A 14,413-nucleotide genomic window follows, 5' to 3' on the forward strand; every position below is an offset into this window, starting at 1 on the left:
GCATTCTGGATGCACTGCAACGTTTTGTTCTTGCCACTTAAATTACAAATCATAAAAAGTAATCTGCCAGATCCTTGATCTGCCCAAACTAAACTGACACACTCTAAGTAAAGCAACTGAAATCAAAACTGACCTTTTTCACCTGTCAAAAAAATACAGCTTACATCACGCATCATCATCTCACAGCAAAACACAAGGGTGGCAGCATCATGCTGTGGAGATGCTGTTCTTGAACTTTCCTTTCATTTAAGAATTATGTGCTTATTTCTGTCAGAGTGCGATATATAGGAATATTCAATATATTATGATATGCGTTCCAAAGATTAAAAGTATCTTTTAGAAGGAATTATGCTAAATTTTTATTAAGCACATATTTTCTGTATCAAAAATGTTTTTATTGGTCTGATATAATATAATCTTAAATTTTGTCATTAGCTGCAAGTGTAAAATCATAATTAACTGAAATACAGGCATTTCAACCCAAGGTGTTCAACGCTTTTCCCCTGTCATTTCAAATTCATTTCTGAACATTTCTTTCTATGTATGAATTACTTGGGTTGCTGTCAACAGCTGGTGAAAATTTGGTGTCAATAGCACATTTAGACATATGTTTACAATGAAAAATGATGCGTTCAACATTTCTTTTACCTGCTGTATTGTTTCACCTACTGAAATGAGCTACTGAAATAAATGATCATTTTAATAACATTTGAATGGGTCTAACGTCTCGATAACATACAATGTGTGACATTTAATATGACGATGTAAAAATTTTATGGGGTGTTTTGTTTTATAAATGAGTGAAAGGACTAAAAATGTTTGACAGTCGTTACATTTCTGATTGTGAACACAAGCAGTAGAAATCAGATCATTGTGCACATCACATGCACCACTGTACAATACATTATCACACAATCAGACTCTCATGTTTTTGCAGTTCTGCTAATATTTCACATAAAAAGAGAGATCTCATTTCTGTGAAGTGAAAAATAAAGATGGGAGAGGCGTTCTAGGTTTGATCCAGTTTCTTGCGCATATTTTCCTAGAGCCCTGAGTGGCTGTTTGCTGATATGGGCCGACGCTGATAACACAGAACCAGAGACGACCTGAGGGATGCAGAGTGGGAGTGCAGCGGCTCGACTGCTTTCAGGTGCTTCCAGGAATAGCAGAGCCGATAATGGCACCGGCTAGTGAAATGGCCAATAATGCCTGTTGATGGAAAACACAGTCAGCCAATTACAGCCTTCATATCTAATCAACGGGGATGAGGGGGTGTCCTCTCGTCTACCATCTGTCTCAATTTGGAGTCTCTGTCAGGAGCTGTTGCTTCATTACGGGGATGGGGGAGTGGTGGGTTCTGATTGATCTCAGTGTGTCGTAAAGAGACCAACGGGATCAGGTATGTGGTGAAGCCTGGCCCCCACACACACTGATGATCCAGGCAGTGGATGTGGACCCGGGATTTAATTAAACACTCAAATTCATGCTCTTCCCCTCAGACACATAAATGCAAACACACATATGGAGGTCCGACGTGAGCAGTGGCTGCATTTCCACTGACCGTATAAATTGCATAAATTGACATTGTGAAAATAAATTCACTTAATAGAAACATGCAAATTTAGAAAAAAAACACTCATTTTTTAATAAAACATTTTGGGGTTAGGATAAGGTGGGTTTTATTGGGAGTATAAAAATCGGTTTACGTCACAAAACTGCAATGGAAACCCTTTTTTCACATCACACAGGTCACATGATCAACATTTTACTACTGGCGAAAACCACAAAGAAAACGGCAACAGGAAATAGCTGGAGGATGATGGCGCAGCATGTGTTTTAAATAACTTATTGCTTGAAGTAACTAATTCACATGTAATTTTAATCACGTTTCTTACTTAATGGAAACATCGCAATTGCAAAATTTTGTTTTTGGGTCACTCCAGGACATCAACCTTTGTTGTCTTCAAGCCATTTCTGTGTAGCTTTATTTGAGATAAAGCTATGAGGCCTTTCATATGGGATTGATGAAAAGCCTTGTATTTCTACTGAGGAACATTCCACCCCACATCATCACACTGCCTCCACCAAAGCATGCTTGGCATTAGCAGAGAGGATTTGGAAAGTTTTTCATGCTCCACTGCGCTGTTCAAACCACTAGTGCATTTTGCTACTTGGCACCATTTTCACCAAAACAAACAGACTTTCCAAGACTCTAAGATTTATTGCCAAGAAAACAGTCAAAACAAGAAACTAATTGACCAAACACACATTCCTTCATTTGTGTTACTAGGTTCAGTTCAGTTTAAGATTTCACTTATAAAACAAATACATGGGAACATACTGCAGTCCTCACTAAGTGTTAATTCAAGGGAAACATTTTCTTTTTAACTGAACATTTAACTTAACATAAATCAGATGCACTCAGTCTTGACATTGTAATATCTGACTCCTCGATCACACAAACATTCTGCAAATCTATGAAGACTGTGAGGACCCATTCTGCTGACCTCACAGATCATTGTTTCCAAAACATTCATTTTTCTCAGATGAAGTCATTCATTTGATTATTCAGATGTCTGATTATGTTAAAAAATAAAAAATCTCTCTCCAGTTTTTGAGCAGTCAGTATTACTCTGGGTATGGAGTTCATTTGGTGAAGTGCTGTGTTGTTTTCCTACCTTTTGGGACGGTGGCCCAGAAGTTCAAATTTAGTTAGAAAATACCCAGATACATTTTCCTTGAAGGTTTAGGGAGATTTTAACCAAACCTGAATGTTTCCTTTGAAAGAAGCTCCACTGCTTGGTGGAAGAGTTTTGCCACATTCAGGACACAACCAGTTTAGGAAATTTCTGTTGTTTCAGTGTTGCTGTCAGCCTCTGGATTCACTTCAATTTAAGTGAATTCAAACTCAAAAATCCATTATTGATGTCAATAAAGCCTCTATGGCCAGTTAGTCTCATGTTTTCATCAGATATGGAGAAATGATTCACAGGACTCTTGTGTTGTCCCAAATTAATATGATTTGAACTTTTTTGTCCTTTTGAACAATACATTCATACCTAAGCCTTTGTAATATCTCTGTCTGTACACTATTTGTCTGAAAGATGAAATTGGGTAAAGGTGCATTCACACCATCTAGTTCACTTTAATCGAACTTCAGTCCAGTTTATCTGAGAAGGCGTGAATCAAACTCTGGTCCGCTTACAGACCTCCATTTGGGTTCAGTTTAAGCGAACTCTGGTGCAGTTTGAATGAATATGTGAATGTCAAGGGGACTGGAGACCGCTCCAAAAGTAGGAAGCGGACTACAGAGTGGGGCATTCTGGGTAAATACAACTAAAGCAAATGCTCAAGTCTTGTGCCAGCAGGAGAAATGGTTCATAGTCTTTTACCAAAGACAAAAGAGAAATCCTACAACTGATATAATATGACAGCACTTTGTTTTAGTTTACATTTCATAAAGAAGGAAGTTGCGTTCAGTGTCTTCTTCAGAGGTTTTCATGTTGTTTCCTTCAGGGACTATTGCAGCGCCCCCATAGGTGAGGGGGTGAACAGGTGCACTAAGGTTTTGCAAGGTGAAAGAAAACCTCAGCAGCTGAACATTTTTGTCTAACTGTCTTGTATTTCTTATACAAATACATAGTATATAAACACATAGTATTTGTATTAGAAATTGTTTAACACAAAGACCAAGGAACACTGCAGACAGGTCAGAGCAAATGTGGAGAAGATTAAAACAATCTCTCCTGCTTTGAACATTTCGTGGAGATCTGTTCAATCCATCACCTGAAAACTGGAAGACTGTGGCAAACCTACTAAGACATGGCTGAGGAGCACTTAAAGAACAAAGAGACTTTTAACATGAATAACCTCATGGTAGTTCTGGAGAAGCTACAGACGTTCAGTGCTTAGCGGAAGGAACTCCACCTTTATTAAAGAATGCTGTCGAGAAACCCATTAGAGACAGGCTTTACACAGGACGACCCAAACTCCAGATGTATCCCTGTTCCAACACACCTGAATTAAATGACTTCTTACCAGGAAACTGCAGTACTTGATAAGATGCTGAGAAGGCAAGTCATCTGTTTTCATCATGTTCATGAAGCAGACATGTATCTAAAAGCTGGATGACATAGACTACCAGCTAACAGTGAGCTAATGTATGAGGCCTTGTATGAGTATGAGTGCCTAAATCCACTTGAAAGTGTGAGGCAATACTTGTCATTCACAGACACTCTCTGTCCAGTCTGACTGAGCTTCAGACATTTTCCAAGGAAGAATGGACAAATAATGTAGCTTCTGCATGTACGAAGCAGGTAGGGACATACCCCAAGATACACACACACACACACACACACCAACACACACACACACACACACACACGCACGCCCGCACGCACACAATAGAAAACTGCAGCTCAGAGAAACAACCCTCATTAATTGAAACTTACAGGAAGTAAAATGCAGGTGAATATTCTAAACCAGAGCTGTGACATGCATCAGCCTCTCTGCCCTATTGTAGTTCTTCTTCTACTGTTCATAGTTATTGGTCAACTAGGCTCTGTGACTGAATAACCAGTTTAAAAGCTCATTACAGCTGGATAGTTAATCAATAACAATACATATTGCAAGCAATATCACCAAACAGTACATGTTATGTTATGCGATTTTCAGTATGTAGAATATTCACTGAACTCTGATCCAGAACCGCACAGCATTCTGGGAGATGTAGGCAGAGGAAAGACTTGTGCTGCTCAACCTCTCACACCCCGCTAAGGAAGGTGGGCAGCATCAGCTAACCCACTCACTCTTTGGTTACCTAGCAACAAGCTGTTGACTAACATGTGGGCAGTTCCATGTTTCGCCTCATAACTGCTTAGAAATAAAAAAGAGAAAGTTGTGGCTAAAACAGGAAAGGCATGCCACTAGTTTGGCAGTATTTCCACTATTTAAAATAAAAAAACCGAATCAATAATTATCAATTAATTATCGAGACAGTCTGATATAAAATGTTTATATCGTGATACGTTTTTCAGCCGTATCGTCAAGCCCTAATGCAATGGCGACACAGATGGTCAAAGGGGAACAGAGGCTCCATCCTTCACTGGTCTGATGAAAGAAGCTTTTGACTCAACTTCCCAGCCAGCAGTTCTAGTAACAATCTGTTTGACCCGGACAATGCTAATGTAGTTTTTAGGCTGAAGTTACCTCTAAATTTAAAAGAACCAGCGTGTTACAAAAACGTTTGAGCAGAAATGACATTGGCCTGTTCGTCAGTGAGCCCCAGGAAGCGTTAGGTGACATGAACTTACCCTCACACTGCTTCCCGTCTCCAGTGTAGCCCGGTTTGCAGATGCAGTTGTAAGAGTTGGGCGTGTTCTGGCAGAGGGCGTCAATGTGGCAGTCGTCTGAACCTTCTGCACACTCGTCTGCATCTGCAGAAGCAGCAAACATTAATACCTCATTAGAGCCAAGTCACTTAGAATTCAATGAGCTCACAGCGTTTCATTATGACTAATGCCACGCCGCTCCGACAGGCCGGATCGGCATCTGCGCCAAAATGAGAAGCTCCATAGGGCAGCGGTGTGGCCGGAGGGGCAACTGGTAAAATATTTCTTGCCGAAACTTGCAGAAGTTTTTACCTGACGGCTTACAGGACAGCACCCAGCTGGTACTGCAGATGTGGCTCACCTTAATTATGGATTAAAGTGGGGAAAAAAAGTTCAGGTTTGTATACCATTGTTTTCATTAAGCCCACATTTCTGTTTTTCAAAATAGTTTTTTTTATTGATTTATCTAATGTAATATTATTCAGCATTATTTAGTTATTCATAGTTAACATTATTGTTACTTAGTATCATTTAAATGTTTGTATGAGCTGTAACTGGAAAAATCCCCATAATTAACAGAAATAAAGGATTTTACGCCTCCATCTGGATGTTATTAATCTATGTAATGTGGCCCAGTAATTGATAAAGTTCCCAAATTAAATAGTTTTTTTTTTCATATTCTAATTTATTGAATGGGTCTGTATATTAGTTTGTTTGCATCTCAGGACTCCAACAGTCTTTAGGTTCCTCTGCCGCTAAATTCTCAAGTAATGAAAAGAAAAAATATATATACATTTTGACCCTCTAACTCCATTGATGCCTTGAATTAGAGATGGTGAGTTTCCTTCTATTCTTTAAAAAAACACTGAAACTGTTTTACATTCCAGTTTATTCATCATGGAACCTGAACCTTTTGGAATTTCATACAATATTGATGAAGCTTAATAAATGAATTTGGAGGCAAGTCAAAATGAAAATGATTTTATTCAGCAATATTTGCTTTGTGAAAGTCATTGATAATTTTGAAGATGTTTTTTTTTTTTTAAATACTTCCAAACTGTTTTTAGGAGTTTAACTGAAGGCGTCCAGTCAGCCATTATTCTCATTGCGTGTCCACACAGCTCTGAACCATTCCTCAGTGATTCCCAGCACACGTCGTCTGATCATGGCTCTAAGTATCTTGACATGAAGGTCATGAAAAGCCTACGCTCTGCCTGAAGCTGCGTGGAGCGCTGCCAGCCCGGTGAGGGCGCCACGAGTTTCCACCTTGGCAAAAGATCAGTGTGGCAATCTTCTTTCAAATTCTCTGCTGACCTGTACATGTTTATGTTTTTTGGTACAGTTGGAGTCAGATCTGCTGCCAACATCATAATGATCTCCCCACTGAATTTTTTGTCATGTCAGAGAACTCTTGTGTTTTGTGATTTTTCATAAATGGCAAAGTGCATTAACAACAGAAGATCTCTCAAAGACCCAACAGAGACCAGGAAGATTCATGATTTTTATTAACATGACATGGTCAGAACTAAACTGTCTAGGCCAAAACATATCTACATTTAAGCAGTAAGTCAGTCATAAATAAGGATATGGTTAAATTCCACATGCAAAATACATTAAGCACTTCTCGACTGATTATTATTTCAAAACTTTCAGATTCTCTTTAAAAACAAACTGTAACAATTCACTGAATGATTCAAGAACGAGATTTTAATAAATGATGTTACTATTTAACAAACTGCGTTCCGGTTAGATGATTATTTGTGTTACGCAACGCTCTCACTTCCACCAATGAGCTGGTGATGAACACTAAGTGCTAATAGTGTTAGAAAGAACGGAGCGCCGCAAAGAAAGAGACACAAAGTGTCTGACCTGTGAGATCACTTTAAATTTGAAAACTGTTTTAAATTAAATAGAAAAGACAACGCAGCTCAGGGATGTGCTGCAAAACGGAATTGGAGTTTCACAATAAAATGTCCTCAAAACACTTCAGCAGGAAACATCCACTACAGGCATCCAACCTGTTCATGACTGACAACAGGTAACGTTTGTTTTTTTGGGGGGGTTTTCCACCATCTTTTTTTTTCCTTTGCCATAAGACTCCAACTTTTATCTGAGATCTTAGTGCAGAATCTGGCTAACATTACACGGAGGCTACTGATGATAAAAAAGAGAAATGATGTGAAAAGAAAAATAGGTTATAAATATCTATTTTATGAAAAACCTTATTTATGCTTCAAACTTGGAACTGAAAATGAAGTGTGATATAAAAAGCTCCATATAAGTTTGAGCCTTTTAATTGTTTTAAAATGTTATTGTGAAATGTTTTATTTCTTATCTGTTTTTGCAAAAAAAAAACTTTTTTACAGTTCAAACGTGGGATGAAAAGTGATTTGAATAGTATTGAATTGTAAGTAGAGCTGCAGCTAACGATTAGTTTTGTAATCATTTATTCAGATAATACATTTGGCATATTCTGCAGATATTTTATTTAATCACTTAAGCTTTTTTTATATGCAATATTAGAAACACATAAAAAGATACAAATAAACCAACAACTTTTTGTCTAAAATGCAATAATTTTGCATTCCTCTGAATTTGAACCCAGTGAAGCTAAAACTGTAACACTTGAGGAGTTTTGTGTAAAACATTTTTACAGACAAATGTGTTTTTATCAGAAATGCAAAATGTATATATTGTTTTGTAGTTTTGGCCTGCATATGTTGTTTTTTCATCAAATGGCCTTTTTAAAAAAAAAATCTGTATAGTACAGTTAATGATCAATCAATCAAATTAGTTGAGAACTATTTCAATAATTGATTAATCAAGATTAATCAAATGAATCATTTCAGCCAGAATTTTTTGCCATCATTTTTTCTTATTAAATAAACAAACTGAATTGATTTTACTAGCACTTTCTCTTTCACTAGATTAAGTAGGTACTGCAGAACTGATTAACTGTTAGAATGAATGATAGATTACTCTCTTATTAAAATAATCATTTAGAACAGCCTTCAAACAAAGTGATCGTCAGATTCAACACTAACTAGAAAAACTCAAACATCAGTGGCAAAATAGAAATTCCATTTTCCTCAGGTTATGAAATAAAAGCAGCAGAAGAGCCTGCTGAGCATTTGACGGCTTCTTGAAAAAAAATTAGATTACAGCACTTTAAAAAAATTATCTTTTAACACCAAATCAGCTGGGTCTTCCAGCCTCAATGTGAACTGATTTGCAACTTTGACTAATTCTTATTCTTCCTTCTCATGAGTGTTCACTAGAGCCCAGACTATTCTGCATGAGGAAAGCTCACAAGCCAAGATCTGGCAGCTGAGGACACGGCAAACAGGCGGCTTTAGGGCTCCTCCATTGATCAGGTTATTGATAGAGGAGCTGGTCTCATCTGGTCTTAAATCTAGCGATGGAAGGACGCTTCATTACAAACGCAAATCACATATAGACGTTTTGCTTCGTGCTATCCAGTGAGTCAGTCTGCAAACCTTTCCCCCAAACGTCTGACCCTTACAAGTATGTAATAATAATAGAAAAATAATAAGTGAGTGAGAAAAGGAAAGTGTGAAATGGAAGAACCAAGCAGCAACAAGTCTCCTGTGTGTTTAGGGGTTGTGGACATCCATGCCCCCTCCACCCCACCTCAGCCTGCTGTGGTGGCAGATTGTCTCCATAATGACTCTCCACCCAGAACAATGTGCTGCTCCTGCTGCAGGGTCGATATTGGGCCCCTGCTGCCTGCTTCTCCTGGGACTTATGACAGCAGCAGTTCCAACCCACTGCTTCCTAGCACTTCCAAAACCAACATTTACACACACATATACACACACACGCACATTTGTATATCAATTATTATTGACACTGGCTTGACTCCGGTTCACTTTCTGTAACCCGGTTTCTGCAACCAGTTTGTGACTAACCCTAAACATGTACATAACACTTACCTTAAAAGCTGTTTAAGTCACACTTTAGCCATATCCGCTGAAAAACTAACTGGATCTATCCTGCTTGCTTCACCAGAGGGTCTGGACTCTCGGTTTTTGAGCAACGATGGCTTCCTGGAGGCGCTAGCTCTGTAGAAGCTTTAATTTTAGCCAATCTCTAACATTTGGCCGTGATGTATGTAACACACCAGTTTGACTCTACACAGTTTACCACATGTTGCCTCCGCTGTAAACAACCTGAACTCCACTAAGAAGAGACAAGGGGCAGGCCAACCCAGGCGACTGTTGATGTTAATTTAATATTTTTAACTGTGACCAACTCAGACTGAATGACTTTGTTCACTTCCTCCACTGCCATCACTAAAACTACAGACAGACTCCATTTCTAAAGCAGAGCAGAAAATCGACATCATCGTTTGTAATGTCTCCTTCTGCTGCGACAGACTGGCGACCTGTCCAGGGTGACCCCGCCTCTCGCCCGGAATGTTAGCTGGAGATGGACACCATCACCCCTCCTGACTCCACTAGGGACAAGGGTGTTCGAAAATGGATGGATGGATATCTCCTTCTGTTTGCTGATTGGCCCACTGGAAAAATCGACTGGAGAAATCAAGCTCAATAGGAGAAATCCCAGACAACCTACTGAATGGAGATGAGAATCAAGTGGGCACTGGGATGTAAACCCAGAACCTTCTTGCTGTTAGTTAACAGAGAAATATGTTCATGTTTTTATTGGTTTGAACTCATGAAGTTCCCACTTTAATCATTTCTGCTGATTGTGTCTGGAATCACATTTTATTCCAACTGTAACTGTAAACACATCAACAATAAAGAGACAATATGACTCTTTCCTTCCCAGCTCTACCTGATCTAGTGAAAAGCTTCACATCTAGACTTCACTGCCCCTCAGCAAAACGAGAAACAAATCTGCTGCCACACTTAATTTACAATTTATTAAAATAAATTGACGTAAAGTGGCAAGTACAAAACATGCTATGAAATTGGCCCTTTTTTTTGTTGCTTTTATTATAAACCATGCCTCCCCCTTTTTCTATGACCAAGTTAATTACAACAACATATTTCATGTCACCATGGATTTTAATGGTGTTGAGATGAGACCCACATCTTATATGACAGAAAACTAACTCTGCCCAGGATGAAACATGGTGATGGGAGCATAATGCTGTGGGGAAGCTGGCCAGCGCTTACAGGCTGAAAAAAAGTTGTATATATATATATATATATATATCCATCCATCCATCCATTTTCTGTTCACCCTTGTCCCTAATGGGGTCGGGAGGGTTGCTGGTGCCTATCTCCAGCTACGTTCCGGGCGAGAGGCGGGGTACACCCTGGACAGGTCGCCAGTCTGTCGCAGGGCAACACAGAGACATACAGGACAAACAACCATGCACACACACACTCACACCTAGGGAGAATTTAGAGAACCCAATCGACCTGACAGTCATGTTTTTGGACTGTGGGAGGAAGCCGGAGTACCCGGAGAGAACCCACGCATGCACAGGGAGAACATGCAAACTCCATGCAGAAAGACCCTGGCCGGGAATCGAACCCAGGACCTTCTTGCTGCAAGGCAACAGTGCTACCAACTGCGCCACTGTGCAGCCCCTATATATATATATAATTTTATTATTTTATTTATTTACTTATTTATTTTACTTTTACATGTTAAACAATAAACTAAAGATGACATATTTTCAGCCTGCAAAAAGGATCCCACACTTATTAAAATACATTTCGATACTATACTTAATTTGTCATTCTTAAGTCATTCTGAGGGCCTCAAATGGCCCCCAGCTACTTGAGGCTTCTCATTTAGATCAAAGCATATTGCAATTAGGTTAGGCAAATAACAAACAACCAAAAAAAAAAAAAAAAATTAGGGTCATATCTGCTGGGTGCTTCTTAAATCCAATCCTGCCCAGGGCCCCAGAGAGGCTTGGCCCGGCTCTGGAAGCGGTAATATAGAAAAACAGGAACGAAAGCAGAGCAGCGCTTAACCCAGAGATCAAGCTGCGGTTTCCGATTGGAGCTGATCTTGCAGGGGCTCAGCAAACAACTTCAGAAAAGTCGGAGAATCAGAGCTGAAATTTGATCAAAACGTGAGCATTTAGTCGCCCTTTCTGTGTCACATGGCCAAATTATTTCCAAAATATGTTCCAGTTCTACTGCTGGCGAACGTTTCTGCATCCATCCTGTACAGCCAAAACAGAATGTCAACATGATATTCCAGCACGTAAAAACGGAAAGTTTCACCAGATCTATCAGGACTTTGGGATTTTTTATTTTATTTTATTTTTTAGAAATTTGTCCTATTGGAATATGTCTCGCAGTTTGACACTCAAATTCCCATCGTTTCCTCCTTTAAAGGAAAGGGGGGGAAAAGAAACCGGTAAAAGGGAAGAAGCCGCCGAAAAGCAGAAAGTCTTAGGGGGGGATCCGAGACGGAGTGATACGGGAGAGGAGAAAGGGGAGCTTCTTACCTGCGAGTCCGACATTCCCCATCACCCTGCAAGTATTTATGAGGAGGATAAACAAACAAACGTCCCGGGAAAAACAAGCGCTCCGCATGCTGACAGGCGATGTGAGGATCCAGCGGGGCTTTTGACGGGTTTCAGACCTGGACTGGCCGCTGGTGTGGGTGCGACTGTGGAAGTTTGCACGTGCATGCGTGTGTGTGGATGTGGTGTGAATGCGTGTGCAAGAGCGCGCGCGAATGTGTGTGTGTGTCTGTGATAGAGGAGGAGGACCGTTTTTGTTTTTTTTTCCTTTTTCTTTTTTTTTTTAATGTGGACTGGCAGCATATGGGGGTGGGAGCGAGGTGGGGATGGGGGAGAGAGAGAGAGAGAGAGAGAGAGAGAGAGAACGAAGCTCTTTGATTGGCTTGTTCGTGCCGGTAGGAGAGAGAGGATGGCTGAGCAGCGAGGAGGTGGGGGATGTAAAAAAAAAAAAAGGATAGAATAAAGTCAAATCTTAAACATGTATAAGTAAAATTAAGTATTATTCTGAATTATTTTGATTATTATTACTTGTAGAATCCCCATTCACTATAAATGCAGCTGCAAGCCTTTCAGAGTGACACTGAAATGTAACTTTTCACCCTTAATACATGGACCCAGAGAGCAGCACCCACCCCATGAAACGGTGGTGGCAGCACTATGCTACGTACTCAACAAAAATCTCCAAGTATCAAATAATTGAGTTCAAGTTTGGTTGTTTAAAACATTTCTGATTTTGAGCTAAAGATGACCAAATGTAGCCAATTAAAAAACAACAACAACAACAAAAGGTTTTCAAATAATTAACAAGCAGTAGTGTAAAGGTATATCTATATATTTATATGCAGTAGAAAATATTGTCACGTTACAACTTGCTTTGTTGTAAATTGTTGTGACGGCCCCAAGAACCTGCTGCCCTGGGCAGAGAGCCATATTGCCAACGACAAAAGAAACATTTTTGCTAAAATGTGGCTAGTACTGCCTCTTTTTTTTTTTTTTTTTTTACAAAAGATATGAGATTTGTGTCAGAACTTATTTCAGTTCTTAGCTACTTTCTGGATATTTTTATTAGTATTTTTTCCTCTGTAAAAACACGCATCATGTCCAGAGAAGAACCAGGATGTCTCCATGGCCGTTAGCAGGCAATAACAGCTCAAGCATCAGAGGCTCAGTAAAATCCAGAGCAGAACATTCTGACTCTGAGCATTTTCCTAAAACAACAGAGGGACGTTATTTACTATTTCCTCCCAGTTATGAACCTTTTCAAAAAAAATATCAAAGGTTTAACGGGGTTTAAACAAATCTTTCCACACTGACAACAATCCTCAGTGTCAGGTATGCACACAGCGGGCTGCTGCGTCATCTTTTTCCCGAAATCTCATTTAGCCGCGTACAAAAAGCCAAAAAAAATAAGGAAAAGGCTTGAATTTATGAGTTATGGGAAATACTGGTTTCTCGCTTCTGATTATGATTGATCAAGACTCAGACTCCAGATTTGGCAAGTATTTCTGTGACTCTACCTCTGCAACCCAGCAGGATTTCTTTCTCCTCTGTGTTCCTGCTTTTTTCCTGTTTCACTGGTAAATTCAAAGTGTTGCTTGATCAAAACTTCCTTCCTAATGTGATTCTTCAGTACAGCCTAAAATGTACTGGAAGTCAGCTGTCACTCCTAAAAGCATCTTAAAAGTGACTTTATTATATTATAAAGGAGAAACATGCATGGTGAAATGCTCCACACCTAAGTTTATCATATCCAGGTTTACATAAAGATCTGGGTTTGAACCAGCAACCTTTATTTAAACGCCCATTCTCCTGAAAACATGACATTTTTAGCCTTTTTTTTGTCTGTCATGGCTGTTCCTGACGCTGACCTCACTGACAAAGGTTAGAACACTGCTGGTCAACTTTGTGAAACTTGGCGCCCCCTGCTGGAAAGAGGTAGAACTGCGCTGTCATTTTGTTTAGTTTCTGTTTTCATACAAACCCATGAGGTAAATTATAAAAGCCCATATATTATCACTAAGTGAACCACATTATATGGAGTAATTGCACACAGATGGATGGCTGAAAGTATTTATTTCTATTACTTATAATCATTTTCACTTATAGCTAATAAAAACATAACATTTAGAATTAGGATGTTATATCAGAACAATGAAAAAGACAATTTTTAAAAACAGAAATGTGGGGTTAATGAAGATTAATTTTCATACCTGGTTAACTTTTCAAAAGATACTCTATGAGACTCATCGGGTTATATATGTTGTAAATTGCTGAATATGACTGTAGATTCATTAATGCAGCATAAATTGCTGGGTTTTCTTCCCTGAAATGTCGGGTTCAGATAATACAGTCAATGTTGTGCACCGTTTTCCTTACATGTGTATCTAGTAGAATTTTATCAGGGGAAAATACAAATCAAAGATATTGTTTAAAGACTTAAAGTTAAAATATTAACAGGAAATTATTAGTACTGGTCCAAAGATGCAAATGACAGTCAATGATGATAAAAGCCGAGGTAAATTACAGGGGCCTGCAGAGTATAAAGTGGGACATACACAAACTGAAACAGAAGTAAAAGGAAACAAGATTTTAATTTTGTCTTTTGTCT

At 39.1% G+C, this 14,413-nt stretch overlaps 1 protein-coding gene across 2 annotated transcripts in view; it reads right to left on the reverse strand.

Moving 5' to 3' along the window:
* scube1 (signal peptide, CUB domain, EGF-like 1) overlaps positions 1-12,023 on the reverse strand; it is a 118,590-nt gene extending 106,567 nt beyond the window's left edge. For both annotated transcript variants that reach the window (XM_028043809.1, XM_028043808.1), the window contains exons 1-2: positions 11,788-12,023; positions 5,313-5,435 (exon numbers count right to left, since the gene is read on the reverse strand). In XM_028043809.1, coding sequence (XP_027899610.1) covers positions 5,313-5,435; positions 11,788-11,875 — 211 coding nt within the window. In that variant the 5' untranslated portion in view covers positions 11,876-12,023. The remainder of the gene's footprint in view (positions 1-5,312; positions 5,436-11,787) is intronic.
* Positions 12,024-14,413: the final 2,390 nt, after the last annotated feature.

Source organism: Xiphophorus couchianus, chromosome 17, assembly GCF_001444195.1.
Source record: "Xiphophorus couchianus chromosome 17, X_couchianus-1.0, whole genome shotgun sequence".
NCBI classification, from domain to species: domain Eukaryota; kingdom Metazoa; phylum Chordata; class Actinopteri; order Cyprinodontiformes; family Poeciliidae; genus Xiphophorus; species Xiphophorus couchianus.